General features: G+C 43.9%; 1 protein-coding gene across 15 annotated transcripts in view; it reads right to left on the reverse strand.

The window, feature by feature from the left end:
- The window catches only part of LOC118099626 (neurexin-3b), a 280,728-nt gene extending 264,110 nt beyond the window's left edge, over positions 1–16,618 (reverse strand). For 8 of the 15 annotated variants that reach the window (XR_004694316.2, XM_035144316.2, XM_035144318.2 and 5 more), the window contains exons 1-5: positions 16,317–16,617; positions 10,665–11,801; positions 5,533–5,550; positions 5,103–5,129; positions 3,151–3,162 (exon numbers count right to left, since the gene is read on the reverse strand). Coding sequence is in view for 13 of the 15 variants with exons in the window: in XM_035144316.2 (XP_035000207.1) it covers positions 3,151–3,162; positions 5,103–5,129; positions 5,533–5,550; positions 10,665–11,361 (754 nt within the window). In the remaining 2 variants the exon portion in view is untranslated. Of the gene's footprint in view, positions 1–3,150; positions 3,163–5,102; positions 5,130–5,532; positions 5,551–10,664; positions 11,802–16,316 lie in introns of all 15 variants that reach the window. The other 7 variants (XM_047338118.1, XM_035144319.2, XM_035144320.2 and 4 more) reach the window with 5 other exon arrangements.
- Positions 16,619–16,842: the final 224 nt, after the last annotated feature.

The raw sequence follows: 16,842 nt of genomic DNA on the forward strand, positions 1-16,842 counted from the left end.
TGAGCTCTCCCCGGGTCTCCACTTTCATTCAGGAAGCATCGTACAGGACAACCAGACACTGCTGTACCTTGATCTTTCATCTGTTTTGAAGTTGTCCTTGGATCTTTTTCCACCATTCCAACTTTGCTTCTGTTCAATCTGGGATAAATTTCCTTTTGCAGCCACAGCCAGGGAGGCTGGCTATGGTCCATGGACCTTAGACCTCTTAACAATGTGAGCAGCCGTGGTTACATGGTCATCAATCTGCTTGGAGATGGTCTCGCAGACTTTATCTCGATCATGGTTGGCCAATTATTTTCTCTCTTATCTCCACAGATTCTTTTTTTTAATCTTGTCCATGTACACAATGATATTAAACAGCATAGCGAGGAATCGTCTCTATTTAAATTGACTGAATCACTAACAATATAATTGAAAACACCCATGATACTAATTGAAGACAACAGTCTGCTTGAAATTGCACAAAACAATCTACATATTTATCACCACTCTCTAGGTGGTAGCCACAATATTTTCCCGGGCATTTTTAGGCTTTTGTAGAATTATCAAGTAGTCAGCCGTGTTAATAAATTCATTGTTTTAATCTAAACCAAAGAAATGAAGGTTTACAGGACAGAAAAGCTTTTCAACAGGAAGAACACAGCATTGTTTTAATGAGGTGTAAGGGTACCAACACTTGGTAGGCTCCGTCTGTAATCACCACATAGTGTAAATGCAAAACTTTAGATACGATTACATTCAGACTGTAAATGGGATCTGAGATTGGTACATAGGCTCACATGAAGACTGCCCTTTATTCTTTTGTATTATTCTTTCCCCAAGCACCAACAAAGATTTCAGTTAATTAAATTATATCATTTGCAGATAGAACACTTTTTTATGAACTGTAAATAGAGATATTATACGTGGAGTCTAATACAGCATATGTGCAGCATGTTGCTAACTGGAGCACAGTCCCTCATCCAGTGCCATAGTTTCACCAAAGTTTGCTATATCGTCAAAGCTATGCATCAAAAAAAGGTTGCACCTCTGAGCCAAGAGGCCTCGCTGAGTGCAAAGGGACCGAAACTTTCTCGATAGATGGCGCGGGGTACATGCGGCTTCAGCCCCAGATTTGACTAGAGGGTTGACAAGGTGCCCCATATTTTCAATTTGAAATATGGGGCCTCACATATCAGACATCCTCCCCGGGTCCCTCTATCTTTTTCTCTCATTCTTCACCGTCACCTCCTTCCCCGACTCGCTCTCCTCTCAGGTGTATGCTCTAGTCTGTTTTTCCCAGCCTCCCAGTTACTGTGCCCTTCGCCCAGTGTGCCATTAAAGTACATACACACAACTGCAGAGACATTAATATAATGAAACAGGGACCAGCTGGGAAGAACATCTTCACTTTACACATTAGTATGTTACAAGGAAAAGTCATGCAACAAGTTACGTAACATAATGTATTATCATAAGAAAGAGTTGAGCAATTTTAGCTGCAATTCTGACACCTTTATTTTCTTAAAGTATCTTAAACTAGTTGTTCTTTTCCACACGTAGAGAGACAATCACTCACTTAGACCCAGGGGTAATCTAATGTCCCTTGTCCCTCTGATGGATGTTGGAGGAGACTGGAACGCCCAGAGGAATCCCCTACACACAGTGCACCGCATAGCAAGGACCGGAGCCGTGCATCAAACCTGGGTCCTTCTCGTTCCGTTCTGCAACAACTAAACCACTGAGGGATCCTCTCACTCCACCTGATCGGCCCATTGCTATAATATGCTGATTAGGTAAGAGGATGGGAATTCTGTGTTTTGTTTACCTCATCCACATGGGGAAAACAGAGCAGGGTCTGATACTGCGGTCATTTTTCAGCGCAAAAAAAGGCACACACAGACAATTTGTACACATGAAAGTAAGTCAGAAGTCAGGAAATACACAACTTTCATTTACTTCATAGAGTAACTGACCGTTCTCAACTGTTCAATTGTAGCTTAGCATCTTCCTAACTTACATACACATAAAGTCTGGCAAGCCTAGGTTTCCTCACACAAAGACAGAGGGTGCATGAGGATATAGAGCCATTATCTGACTAGAGATTTTGATTATCAGCCATAATATTGTAACCATCCGAGGAAGACTTACCACAAATTATGAGATTGTGACAAATTTGATGTGTTCATGTAGAAGCCACAAGTCTGTGTGATATCAGGCTCCTCGCAAGAATTTTACGATGCTACCATGAAAATGTTGACTTATGGGTTTATGGGATGTGTATTTCCTTCAGTCTTATAGTGATTATGTACACAGTTTTGTTCCTTTTTTCCATTTTCCAATTTTCTTTTGCTCCGGGTAAATATTTTTTTATAGTAACGATTCATCTCTCAGCTGTTCGACCTGGTTCCAGGCCTAAAACTCTTTTTATAAGGATTTTCTGAAAGCCAACACACATCGTTCCTTAAACTGATATCAATCATGACCATAATTTACTGGTTTGCTCTATTAAGCTAAAGGACGCGCGCACACACACACGCAACACGCATGACCACACACCACTACACAGTGTATCACATTGCCTTCATAAATGAATAATGAGGATAGTCTCTGCACAACTGCAACACATAAAGGCCACTGCTATGACCTCATTTAAATGAAGCCAAATGTCCGGTCATATTCACCAATCAGCTTCTTCTCAACGGACACAGAACTGACACATCCAGTTGAACACACACACGTGCGCCTCATCCTCACACAAATAGTCCATTATGAATATTTATTTCTGGCAAAGACACTGAGTAACCCATCGCAGAGCAAACTGCGACTATCGTCATTTTAAATTTAGCTGTGATAATCAAGCGTAAAATCTCTCTCCGTCTCCAGCACTGACACCATATTTCTTTCCCTCTCTACTCATCTCGCAGCTCAATCGCTCATCCTTCATGCAACACTAAATACGAGCACTCGTTAGCTGGAGAGCAAGAGTCCCCTGATTTTCACTTTCTCCCCCAAACACACAGATGAGCATGTGCAAACATTAATGAATACACTTAATGAATGATTAACCAGTGGCTGCACAGACAAAAAACTTCAACACACACACGCACTCGCACACAGCTCTTGAAGTGCATATAAGTGTACAGTAAGAAAAAAAAGGGATTGCTGTACCTTTGCTTCTACCTACAAGTTTTGGAGAAGAGAAAGGATCCGTAGAAATTACAGAGTGAAGAGTGTCATCCCACGCAGAGCCCCGGAGGAAGACAGCAAAAAGTAGGGATACACTTTGGTTAGTCTAACGTACGCCTGTACACTGCCAACTGACACTTCCATGCAAAATGTTGACAATCATGCAAATGGTGAAGAAATGAGAGAAGCAAATGTGGGCAGCAGACAATTGACACTTTCCCCATTCTGTGTTTCCATTTAAACCTTTGGGGAATTGCTTCTCTACGCTAAGGTCAGTCTAAAATCTAATTGCACATCCTCTGGAAAAAAACTGGCAGCTCTGTGATGTCAGAGTTGCCCAGTGGCCGCCATTTGTTGTGGCTGGTTGTTTTTGAGGCGAAATGGAAATGAGGAGGACTGCTCTATTGACCTCCATTGTTATTCAGAGGTGATAACAGAAGGCGATGAAAAAAAGGGCTTACAGCACCGTTAATATAATCGCTTCCTCGATGATGGGACCTCTCCAGTTATCTCTGTTACCTTAAAGGTCAACACTGTCAAGGCCGTTTGCAACTGGCTGGTGTGTGTGCAGAGTTGCATTATATGTGAAAGCACAAAGATAATTTACATTACATTTGTATGCAAATCCAGAGATCTTAGCAACGCCAATGAAGTGAGAAAATATTTCTGTAGAAAGTTCCAACACAGGCTTCCCCCCGTGATGTCCACTATTCTTCTGTTCTGAATACTGATGGGCTGAATGATGCTACAAATTTAAGAATATGTTCAGTGACTTTCAGCCTTTTAATGCCAATGTTATTATAATCAAGTGATGTGCCTCAAAGTTCAGGAACATATATCAAACAAACCTTAAGTTCACGCTGCACTATCAACTGCTGTTTCGAAGGTCATGAATGAACTGTGAATATCAGATTTCTGCCTAGAAAACTCTGTTTTACACTAAAGCTGCTTTCAGAAATGCACTGAACTCCCGATAATCTACTGAAATGATCTGGAGGGGCTGTATGTGAGAACGCAAATATCCAAGTCAGTTGCTCCAGACTTTCTCCGGAGTTACTCCAAAACAAGAAAGAATACAAATAGCTAAGGAAGATAAAAGAGGTGCAATATATGTACAAAGATGTCAACTTGGAAAGACAGCGGGATTAGAGAGCCTTTGGTGATGAGGGCTGACGACAGTGTTGATGTGCTGTGACAAGTTCATGTCTGAAAACAGCTTAATAAAGATCATGTGCTCTTGTTAAAAAGTCCTTAGGAACTACTTAAGCCTTCCTGAAGATAAGTATATTTCGTTAAATACTGATTTCAAGGTCAATAATGAACTGTATTTTTATAATATCTGCTCATGGTACAGATTGTAGCTATGGTTAGGCAAAGATTGTGGTTACGTTAAATACTTTGGTTAAAGTATAAGGTTAGAGAACTGTAACAGTTAGAAACTATCTTAACATCATCATCTTTTCCCAACTGATATCCTCATCCTCCCTTCTGCTCTCCTACTCTTTCATCCTCCCTTCTCCCTCCACTACCCGGTCACTGCAGAGGTTGAGCAGGAACAGTAGAGTGTGTCACTGCACGTTAGCCCTAGAACTGAGAACAGTCCACAATTATGTAATACACAGAAACCTGGGTGAACCAAGGGTGAGGAGACACAGAAGTATGGAAGAGAGAGAGTGGAGAGAGAGAGAGAGAGAGAGAGAGAGAGAGAGAGAGAGAGAGCAATGGAGGTGAGGAACATGCCATGCTGCCATGCACCCTTCCCCACCAACACACACACACACCCTCCCACTTCTCTGCAGCAACAACAGGAGCACTGCAACACACAAATGCACATGGACAGGTAGCCAAGGCACACAGCGCAAAAATTACGCCCCAAAACCAAGCCAGGCGGTGAACAAAAAAACAAGAGATGTACACAGAAAAGAAGAGAGTACCTTGCTCTGCCTTCAGGTGTGCGAGGCCTTGAAGAGAGAAATCAAACAAGACAGGAACAGAGAGGAAGTTTGAGGAACAACAGCACACCAATACTACACTTGTATTGTCATTATGCATGCTTTGCATGACGGCAAACCATGGCTATCACTCTAAAAGCAAAGCTTTCCCGAGTGCATCGGGAAGCTTTTGAAACAGACAAATTACTAATAAAGAGAGCAACACAGTATGTGAATGTAAAGCAGCACTGCAGGTTGTTTACTGAATAAATGTCTGTTAGAAATGCTCTTACAAGATTACTGGGACATCTTTGCTTGTTGTTTGAAACTGAATGCATTAATGTGCGTTTTTTTTAAATACAGTACATAACTTGATATGAAATTAGCTGCTGCAATTTAACTGGAAGTGTGGCCTGTCCTTCTCGAGACTCACCTGGTTTTCTCTGGACTGCTGTGGAGATGTCAGAAGGAAGGAGAGAAAGCAGAGAGGTCCTGCATTAGTGACACACAACAGCCGCTTTTGCATGTTGGCTTAACATGCAAAACATACCACACTTCTAAGCATTGTATTTCCCATGTAAGGAGCAAAGAGCTGCCCCTTTACATGCCTGAATCAAAATCACTACACCAGTGTAAATTCCTGTGGAGAGAAAACACGTAAAGCTTCATCTGTCCCCATCCTTGCAGGGAACCAGATTGACAGGACACCTTTAAGCAATCAACTCTTTCACATTTTTGAATATTGATACAATAACATCATATTCCGCTTCCTGGATCGCACAGATTTCCTCACACACTTAAGAAAGAGGCATAAATCCACACTCCCCCTGAGGATTTATGGTGTTGTGAGGTTTGTGGATCCCAGGACGCTCCTTTTCAGACCCATATCTTTCTCCTCCACTTCCCCTTTTTCCCTCTTTGCACCCCCACCCATGGACGTTTTCTTTACTTTAAAACCAAAAACCCACTCCTCGTGGTTTCTCAGGGGAATGCTCACTGTTGGATTCCGGTAGTTCACAGTATGGCATGGCAAAATAAATAAGCTGCACGTTAAGCTGCATCCCTCGCGGCAAACATCCTCACCAGGATCACACCCGTAGATGACACCCTGTGGTTATCAAACATGCCAGACCGATTTAGAGCACATGCAAGATCACTGGGTGAATTCAGTTTCCCTTTTATATGTGGTTATATGTTGCACTCTGATCCAGGTTTCAACCATTTAAACCTTGTGATTGTAGTCGAAAATTGAGTCTGAAGAATTTCTGTACAGCCTCTAAAGGGCATCAAGGACTGACACACAGTATCAGATGTTAATTTGACTGCATTCATCTCTACCAAGGCTGTAAAGAGGCCTGGTCTGTTTCCCTCCACTTGATATAACTGGGGATTTTTTTTTTTTTTATCCTTGACAGAATAAAGTCCTTGCTCCATGCTAAATTTAACAATCTCAACACAACACAGACATATCATCTGAGGGACGGCGCTGGGAGACGATTTCTGTCGAGGCCGCTGGTGAAGGCGAGGTGAGATTTTTCTCCTGTCTCCTTTAGGGGAGTCCAAAATGGCTGCTGCTTCTCCTCCCACATGAGGAAGGATGACATTGGCGGAGGAAAGGGAAGGACGAAGCTTGGAAGCGGGGGAAGGGAGACATTGGCCGGATGATGGACAGCAGCGCGGCTCCAACGCTCCAAAACTGGCCAACTTAGGAACCCTGAATGTATGTGCCTGAACGAGCACGCACACATGTTTTTTTTTTCTGACTCTGCAAATGCTAAGTAAGTGTGTGTGTGTGTGTGAATGTGTGTGTGTGAAACACTCGTTTACCATGTAGATAAAACCCTTTCTCTTGATGCGACAGCATCCAGAACAAGCCAATGTGCTGTGGAGGACATGTGGTCCGAGCGTAATCCCCTGCTCTATTTTACCAGCAGCTTCAACACTCAAATCCAAACATAATTTTCAGCTTGGGCACTAGACACAAATGCCCTCTGCACTGGAATCAGGCAAGTCCCTGCACCATTTTTTCCCTTTTTTTCCTCCTGACCTACTTTTTATAGTAAGATTATTGTAACTGTCATTTTTTTCCATGTCTGTTTATTAATCCCCAAAGCTAAGCCTGAAGGCACCATTTCAGCACTTGCTTAACAGTTTGCTTGCCCTAGCCTTCAATTACTAACCTTCCATCTAGCCTGTGAACATTTTCTGAGCAAAAGGGGCGTTAAAACTGTTCATTACAAAGGCAAGATGTAGGATTGAGGAAATGAGCGATAATTTTACATATTCATTCAACAATCCAGTGCAGTTTTTAATAACCTTGACCTTATGCAACAGAAAAAGCCCTAAGGTCTTCAAGGGACTTCATAATGTCACCCCCATTAATTCCATTGAACAGAATGAGGGACAATATCCAGGTCATTACCATAGAAGACACTGATATTTTAACAGCTAATAACTGGAGCGAAATCGAGTTAATATTAAAGATGACTCCCGGAAATAAACAGTTCAAGAGTTATCACCACATCGCAAGACAAAAGTCTGAAGCTGCAGCAGCGGATATTCCTGCCAAAGTCCACACGTGTGGCGAGCAAGTGGTGAGTGGTGTCTAATTTCAGCTCGTTGCCCTGACACAGTTAGTCACGCTGATACATCCTGATCCACATGGGAGGAGAGACTGAACATGTGTTTTATGGCCAACTGTTTATAGTGCTAAGCTGCTAGCCGAGCTGGACAGTTTGGGACGAGCTGCAGGAGATCAGGCAGCGACGGGACTGCCTCGTGCCTTTATCAGCGTTGTGAAATATCAATGCTCCTACGAGAGGCTAACCCAGCTGTCGAATGAGGCAAGGAATGCACACCTAAAATATGGAAGACGCATGTTTTTTACAGGCCTTACGCCATTTTCTCATTTCTCATCTTGCATCTTAATTCTTCCTACTTCTCCTATCGCCCCTCCTGGCCAGTGGGCTAGCAGGCTACCATTAGGAATACGACAGGCAAATTGCTTCCAAGGCCCAGTCCACTCAGCCAGTCAGCCATCTGCCTGCTTTAACGAGCAGCACCGGGGCCTCGTTGCTCCGCATGTATGTGTGTTTATGTGCACGACTGTAAATGCAAATGTGTGTGGGTGCATGCATGCACGTGAGGCCCAGGCCGTGCAGCCTGATAATGTAACATATAAATATGCACACGTTTGACCGATTGCTCGTTAATGTACAGTGTGACCAACCGGATGCCAACACAGACAGGTGTGTTTAGCAGTTGTTCACATCCAACTGTGATCGCTCCGAAAACCCATGCTCCAGGGTTGCTGGAAGGAGTAACCTGTGGACATGTGGATCTAATAATAAAAAAATAATTGTGTGAAGCTGCCGACAGACAGTTTGAATTGATGACGGTGTTTGTGCAAGCATCTTCCGGGAAAATTGGCCATCTCTGTTCTCATTATCCTCCTAATTATGGTTCCCAGTCTCTGTGGCATAATCAACAATCAGCCACATCAGTTAATGGGGAGGCAGAGAAGAGCAGCAGTCAGATCAGCTGGGGAGCAAACATGACTACCCTAGCCCTGAGTGGCTCTCTCATTGCCTTAAAACAGACGAAAATGTGTGTGTGTGTGTGTGTGTGTGTGTGCACGAGAAGACACACAGAGGGGAAGTAAGCAGGGGGTGGTTCGTGTCCTACAGCCAACCTCCTGGGACAAATTAGGGTACAACAGGCCTGTGGTGAGTTTACTCGTCATACTTGCTCTGCCCTGCAGCTGAGATGTGACCATCTCCTTCCCTGTTCAAGCTGTCTGGCTGAGTCTTAAAACCTTGGGTGTTTTAACACGAGGATGTCATAGTTCCCATGTCAGTTCTCAGGAAGCTCTCAGACAAATGGACCACCTCCTCCTCCTCCTCCTCCTCCTCCTCCTCCTCCGCCGCCTGTTTCTCCTCCATCGACTGCTCAACACAGGCGATGAGCAAATGGGATGAAGCGAAAAGGGGGCAAGTCCAGTCCGTCCGCTTGACTGCTCTGCAACCAGCACATCGCGTGCTGTCCTGAACAATGCCACAGGCTAGCGCTCGGGATTTAAGCTCCGAACAGCTTCGCTTGAGCAGCAAATGATCGGACATATTATGAAACCAAATGCAACCAAACCACTGCACGGAGCTCTGAATATGCACATTTTAAATGCATGCTATAATGGTGACAAATAGGAACGTCTTAACTGCATTAGACACAGTTTAGAATAGCTTGTAATCAGCGCTGTTGAATTCAGTGAGCATTCCCCTGTTTCTGTGTCTAGATGGAGTCATCCCTCAGCCATGATTTAAGCAGGCAGGAAGTGGGTCAGCAGTGGAGGAAATTTGACATGGGTCTGTTCACACAAAGTTATCCTTTAAAATCCATACACATGAAGAGAGGGGTTAAGTCAGGTTACAGTGAAATTGTGTTGTCTCTGAATTACTGATCTAAACATGAAAAAAAAAGATTTTATGTAGTGGAATATGAAAAAAAAGAGAAATTAGGAAAGTTATTATTGGCATCAGTTGGCTCTGATCTGAGTGCAGTGGGGTGTTTTGAAAGATGTAGGTTTGAACATCAACCAGCCGGGCCATACAAAATGAAAGTAGTTCAGTGTACAGAAAGAGTTTTTTTTTTTTGTATTTTGATGAGTGGGAAGGAAGGAAAGGACCACTTTGAAAAGTGGGTCCAGCATTATATAGCTTTCACCGGGCAATTTGAGTATTAGCCGAGAGAAAAAAAAGCTTTGTAAGCCTGTATCTTTGTAGTGTGTAGATAGAATAGGGTAGAATATTGTCAAAGTGCTGCATCTCATTTCCCTCCCCCCAAAAAAGAGATGGCCTTGGCAAAGAAGCAGAGAAAAAGAAGATTAAGCTGTTTCTCATCCAAACATTGTGTGTACCTTCAGGTCCCTGCACCAGCTCGCAAGAGCTGAATACATTTAATGGAGAAGAGAACTCAGTGTTGTAATTTTAGCCATATCAGCCAATATCCATCTTCATCAAAAGTAATAGCTGTGAAGGGAGAGGAAACGCTGAGCACATCACCTCAAATTTAACTCCTACATGAAATACGAAGACTTTCTAAAAGAAGCTGCAACCTACAAAGAAATGGTCTACGTCCTCTGTGAATTGCATTAAATCTGTCATGCACATGGGAGTTTGGCTGCCCAATGCGTCATATACATTTCACTGTTGTGCAATCAAGGCACATTTTTCAAGGCATTTCACAAATTACGTTTGGGGTGGCACAAATCACATTAGTTGTAGCGGGAATAGCAACACAATTATGGAAATTAGTCTAATTCAGCAGTCTGTATTGAGATTTATAGCAAAGCAAAATGCATTGAGTTTGAAGCCACATACCTTCCGATCATTTTAACATTTCTGAAGCGAAAAGCAAACATGAATGGTTATTGCATTATTTTCTCTGTCAACCTGGAGGCAGGTAGCAAACCTACTTATACGTTGGTTGCAAATTTGAATGGGATCCCTCTGAATTTTTGTATCAATATTCAGTTCTTGACACAGAAAGCTCTGGAGCCAGCCCCCTTACCTTCAGTGCAGTATCGACCTACATATCCAGTTTTGGAGCAGTCACAGTAGGGTTCTCCATCTGCCAGCAAGCAGATCCCGTCATTCTCACAGGGGTTCTCCGTGCAGAGGCCCATCATCTCCAAGCGTACCTTCTGACTATTGATGAGTGTCGGCAGCTTACTCCCATAACTGAGGTCTGTAATAATTCCCTTGAACGGTGGTAGCTCACGGACAGAGGGCAGGGTGATGGCAGACGTGCGGATGTCCCCCGGGAGCCCTCCAAGGAAGAGGTCGCTGATGATCTTCATAAACTGACGCTGGGGCCGCACCTCCTCCGTCTTGGTCTGGCCGTCCACGGCCAAGCCAGTCCGCAAATTGTGCCTGTTGATGGCTGCAAAGTGCCAGCGGCTGTCGTTGACCATTTTATCGGAGGTGATGGTGGTCTCGGCGCAGTCGATGCTGACGCGAAGCTGCATCTTACCCTCAGACACCGCCAGGAGCAGGAAATCGCAAAATCCGCCGTCGTCGAAGTAGAGCAGCAGGCCTTCTGGTTCTGGTGTCTTGAACTGAAATGTCAGGTCACTTCTGGAGCTGGCGTCCCAGCGCAGGTAGCGAGCCCACTGGCCCTCAGAGCCAGTAAACTGTAAGCCTACACTCAAGCCCAGCACAGTACTTAGCAGCAGGAGGACATGCCCAGGTAGGCTGTTGGGATTCATCGTAGAGAATAGCACGGTGCACCAGCAGAGGTTAGAACTGGGGATAGATCCTCAAAGTGATAATAACATCTGCTTATGGCTGTGCTCCAGGATTTATTTTCTCAATGTTATATTCCACATAGATAATTTTACAGTCTAGCAGAGAATGCAATATCCGTTTTGTTCTTTTTCTTTTACTTCTGAGGCAGATCTAATGTTGATAATGGACGGATCTTCTCAGCCGAGTTTATTCAGAGATATATGGAAAAAATATCAAATATCCACAGAGTGGACAGGTGAAAGTGCTCAGATGAACGCTGTCCTTGTCAATGGGTTGCGTCAGTGACTCAGAGCTGCGTTTTGTGACTTTTCCTTGAGGCGACTTCCTGGATTGAAGCACACGACCTTCATGGTTGGTCCAGTTTCGTGCCCCATGGTCTGAACTCCACCTTCGGACACACCTTTGAAAACACAAAAAAAGGGGGGAAAGGCACATTTTATTTTTAATTATAATTGACATAAAAAGGATCGATCTGCAAGTTAAAGAATAAACTTATTAGATACAAACATTTTATTTGATACAATACATTTAATTAAATCCAATACAATCCACTACCTCTGCAAAAACACAGATCAATTGTAAAGATTAAAATGACAAAAGTGCTAGTTTGACTGAAAGGTACTGTTGTTACATTATATATGCAAAAAAAATGTTATTGTGATAAAGTAAGACACAATTAAAAATGTTATTTGGAAGATGCAGGATAGAGGAAAATCTGAGCCTGAAAATTAAGAAAAATGTACAGAAATTTGTTTCAGATAAACACAACCGTGCCTGTGAGTTTAGATAAAAAAATTAAAGAAAATATTGAGAGCACCATTCAATGCAGATTTAACTCCCCACCTGGCCATTAAATGCCACTAAATAACGACTAATAACATCCATCAAAGGTTTATGAGCATTTTATGCAGGGTTTCATTTCTACCAATTACCCATTTTATTTTAAAGATCAACTCAAATAATCACCCGGGGGTTTTAAAGCCTCATTTTGAGAGTTAAATTCCCAAACAGTTGTTGCACCACTGTTGAATCTGTGATGAGTGAAAATCCAATGAGGTGAGCCAGAACATGTGTTCAGCCAGTTAAAAGTTAGCGTGCTACCGGTAAGGGCCCTGCTGGGATCCTGAGAAATATGACTAATTATCTACCACCACTCCTTCTCTCATTTGCATGTCTTTGTGGGATTACAATCATAAACAGCTATTTGGAAAGATGTTACGGTGGTACCGCTGCACAGTTGAATCCCAAAACTATTATGGTGTTTAAATGAATACATACACAAATTATTTCCAGATGATGCTGGTAGTATGTAATATAATCTATTTTACGAGCCCTCAATTGTTACACCTGTACTTATTCAGCTGTGTTTGCGCTCGAAATGATTCACAGGGAGAAACCTTATATGTGTGTGTACTCTTCCAGCCCTTTGCCCTTGCGATTGTTTTGGCAGTGTGCTGCTCACCAGACAAACGCACTGTCCAATCATGACAGCAGCACCGCACCATGCAACACAATAGCCCCTTTAACCACCTGCCCTGAATAGTTAATCTTGCTGCAGCAGGCGGGCTATTGAATTCTAGTAACCGATACCTATGCTAATGCAATGTGTTGTGCACGCATGTGTGTCCCTGTGGTCGAGTGAGCATGTGTGTGTGTGTCTGTCTCTGACAACACTGCCTGGTTCAATCATTGTCTTTGTCTTATAAAAGTGACTCAGTGAGACAGCGGAGGAAAGGTGGAAGAATCCCCGAACGCTGCTGTGTCAATCCAACCCGCCAAACAACCGAGACGCGCTGTGTGCCGTGTTAGTCCCTTCACTAAGCAAAGCTTGGTGTGCCCGTGAAACCAGAGACACCAGCCTCGTATGAAAAGTGACCTTGGCCTTTATTCAGTTAAGATGGCTTATTGTGTGCATTGGCTGACTGAGGCATCAAGTGTCCCTGGGAGCCACGTGACAGTGGGTGCTAACAATGCTAACATGTTCCCTTTCAGTTAACAGTTAATGATTTCCTCCTCGATGGCAATAAACAATTTTATAACCTCACTCACATTCGACATCCATCAACTGATTCAGGACATCTCTGTCTGTCTGAATGTGGAGCACGTACCTCGCAATCCGTTCATCTTATTGACTTCACACTTGGCGTATGTTTTGTAAATTGCCAAAGAAAGATCAGTGCTGACTTTGGTGCTGTTTAGACACACTATACATTCATAGTTAATAAAATGTTGGAGAAAAATTCGAAATTTGAATTTGAATTAATGGGTGACCGGTGCTCTGTAGCACTCAGTCTGCAGCCCAATGGAACATGTCTTCTTCTACGTGCTCTGTGGTCAACAACTGGATCAAACTGAGGGTCAAAATCGCTACCGCTGATCTTTTTGTTGATTTGAATATTTCTATTTCACCATATCAGACTGACAAAGACAGACTGGAGATCTCTGTCATGGCAGCAACATTTGCAGAATCACTTCCTGTTTGGACAATTTGTCTTCAAAGTATTAGCCTAGCATTCGTTTTGGAGCCGCGATGCTTTATATTGAGCTGAATTACAGAGCTTGAATTTCGAAAAAATTGTGAACTTGGGTCAGAAGATTGTGTGGATTACTCAAGAGACCTCTGAAACAGCTGAGAGGCAATGTATACAAAATAACGCCAGTTCATTAAATCATTCAAACATGTGAACAAACCACACACGTGAAACAGTAATAAAGCAAACTCAGTTTCATTTTATGAAAAACATTGACTATAAAACCTTCACTGCAGATAAACCAGGTAGAATGAGCACAAAGTTTTTAACTATGCACCTTATAAAAAGCTCTGCCCACAAACAATAAGAAGTGACAGTATATTGTAGAACTGTTTGAGGAGGACTCACTAATGACGAGGAATAACTCTGAAGTAGCTCAGGAGCTTTAGCACAGGACAAGAGAACAGAACATTCCGAACAGGCGGCTTTAGAACAGGCGCTGGACCAGTGCTACGATGCTAACATGTTTAAACGTAATGATTTCCTCCTCCTGCTTGATAAATGACAACCTTACTCACATTTGAAATCATAACTAAGACTATGACGCAATTTCATGTTCAAACCTCTGACTTTAATGTTAGCTGAAAAGCTAATGTCCATACCCTCCAATATCTAATTTAATGTCAAAACGTGTCCACCTGCTAGCTAGCCCCTGAGCTAAGCTAAATGAGGCTAATGTGGTGACAAGTCACTTTTCACAGGGAATATTTTAGTGACACTTGCAGCCCTCACAGGCCTGTTATGGAAGATGCCCTCCGGCAGCTTGTGTACTTAGCAGTCCTCACTCCTGAGGGCAGAAACACGCAATTCCAGACTCTATTTTTGGTCTGTTTAAAAGTACGTGTTTAACTAGAGAGGTGAGGAAGGCCACGTGTGTGGAAATGTACAGGTGGAGCTGCCTGCACGTCCAGGCTAACGTTAGCTAGCTCATGTTCCTCAGAGACTTCTGAGTACGCTGGAGTAAACTCATATTTTCCCACATAGACACTGAATTATTAACGAGGAGCAGGATACGAGATGAGCCTCACGGGCTGCCGTCGCTGACTGACCGTAAAGGATGCATCGACGCGTCCTGCAGAATTTTATTGACATGTTTTTGTAACGTGGCCTGGACCCGGCATCACGCACCGGGGGCCCCGCCGTGCCCCCCGGCCCCGCCGTGCCGTGCCCCGGTGCTGCCTGTCTGTCACAAGCTCCGGCCCCCGGAGGAACGATTTGATCCGACATCACTCACAGCAGACCCGGGTACAAGTATCCCGGCAGTGTGTGTGTGGGGGGGGGGGGCTGCCGGGGGTCCACTGGCTGGGGAGCAGGGACCACCAGGTGGGATTTAAGGTGGATCCGGGTAGTGAGCAGCATTTTGCATCGGAGCGGGTTGAAGTGGATAAAACTGGTCTTTACTATCACAGAATGAAGAGACACATCACAACTGATCCGCCAGTCTGTCACTGTAGTGAAACCCCAGATGTGCATGAATAATATGTTGATGAGCAGGTTTTGGGGGTTTATAGCACAACAGCAAAAGTGTGAAATGATATTAAATTCATATTATTATTATTATGGGCGACAAACCGTACAGAGTGAAGGTGGTCGTAAGGCGAAGCGCGGCGATATAAGTTGCTATATTTCTCCTGCAATCACAGGGATTTTGTCAACCGCAAAGCAAACGAGGATAAAGACCAGTGTTGTCAGATCGCGATCCGTCAACCGACTATTTGAAATCTTCTGCTCAACCTTAAAACGCTTTAAACCCGATTAGAAACCCGAGCCCGCAGCCCTGCGCCAATGAATAAAACAGCGGGCACCGTGTCTCTCTCCCCCCGCAGCGCTCCGTCCCTCTGCCTCTCTCGCGCGGTGGCACTCTGGCTGTGGCTCCAGGGTTTTGACATTGGCTTCGCTTTATTAAGAAACTAAATTACCAGGCGACATTCGATGAGAAGTGAGGAACGCATGTGAAGGAAAGCCTCAGGAAATCGTGCGCAGTTCTGGCACTTTGGGCTTTGCTCGGTGAGCTGAAACTTTCCGTCTCGACGCGCATCGTCGTCTCTCATCCACCCGCAAATGTATTAGTCACAAATTCCCCTTTGACGAGTAAAGGTGGTGAAGAATGTTTTTGTTTTAAACCCACAAATCCCCCTCGTCTCGTCTGCGGTCAAACCGCGGCTGGTGTAGTGCTTTAAAAGTAACCATCCAAACCATCCTGCTGCGCGTAAATCCTCCACATCCACGGCACAAACTCCACAGATTCCGCGTCAAAATGCACAAAAAACTGAACAATTCCTATGAATAACTTCATGATCCAAACATAAATACCTCTATAACGCATGCAGGACGGGAAACAGAAAGACACAAACAAGAATAGCCCAGTTTGAATCTTCTCTTACCTTCTCTCTCACAGACGTTCCGCACGGATAAAGCCTATTTCTAAGTAGGCTGTAGCAAATTCTAATAATCCAAAGCCCAAAAAAAAAGAGAATCCTCCCAGAAACCGAAGTGTGTTTGTAATGACAGAGTGCCCCGGGCGGTGAGCTGCTGATGCTGGTGATGGTGATGAGGAGGTTGTTATAAGTGAGGAAGCGGACGAGGGAACGGCAGCCGGTCCTTCCTTCCTTCCTTCCTTCCTTCCCCCGGCTCAGAGAACGCGCATCTCTCCGCTCGGCTCGCTCAGCACGACTGACGATGGGCCCCTGGATTTCTCCCACACTGACGCTCTGACCCGCCTTCTTCACGGTGCTCTGAACAGTGGGGGTGGGAGAAAAAAATTCTCCCTGGAGAGGAAATATGGGGGAAATAAACCCCACAGAACAAACTACCAATAATGAGAAATCTTTATTATTCTACATTCCTACACAGGCTTTTTATGATGTTTGCGGTATACGTGTAAAGGCCTATTTTTGAAAGCAAATACAC

The sequence above is a fragment of the Hippoglossus stenolepis genome, chromosome 20 (genome assembly GCF_022539355.2).
Source record: "Hippoglossus stenolepis isolate QCI-W04-F060 chromosome 20, HSTE1.2, whole genome shotgun sequence".
NCBI lineage: Eukaryota > Metazoa > Chordata > Actinopteri > Pleuronectiformes > Pleuronectidae > Hippoglossus > Hippoglossus stenolepis.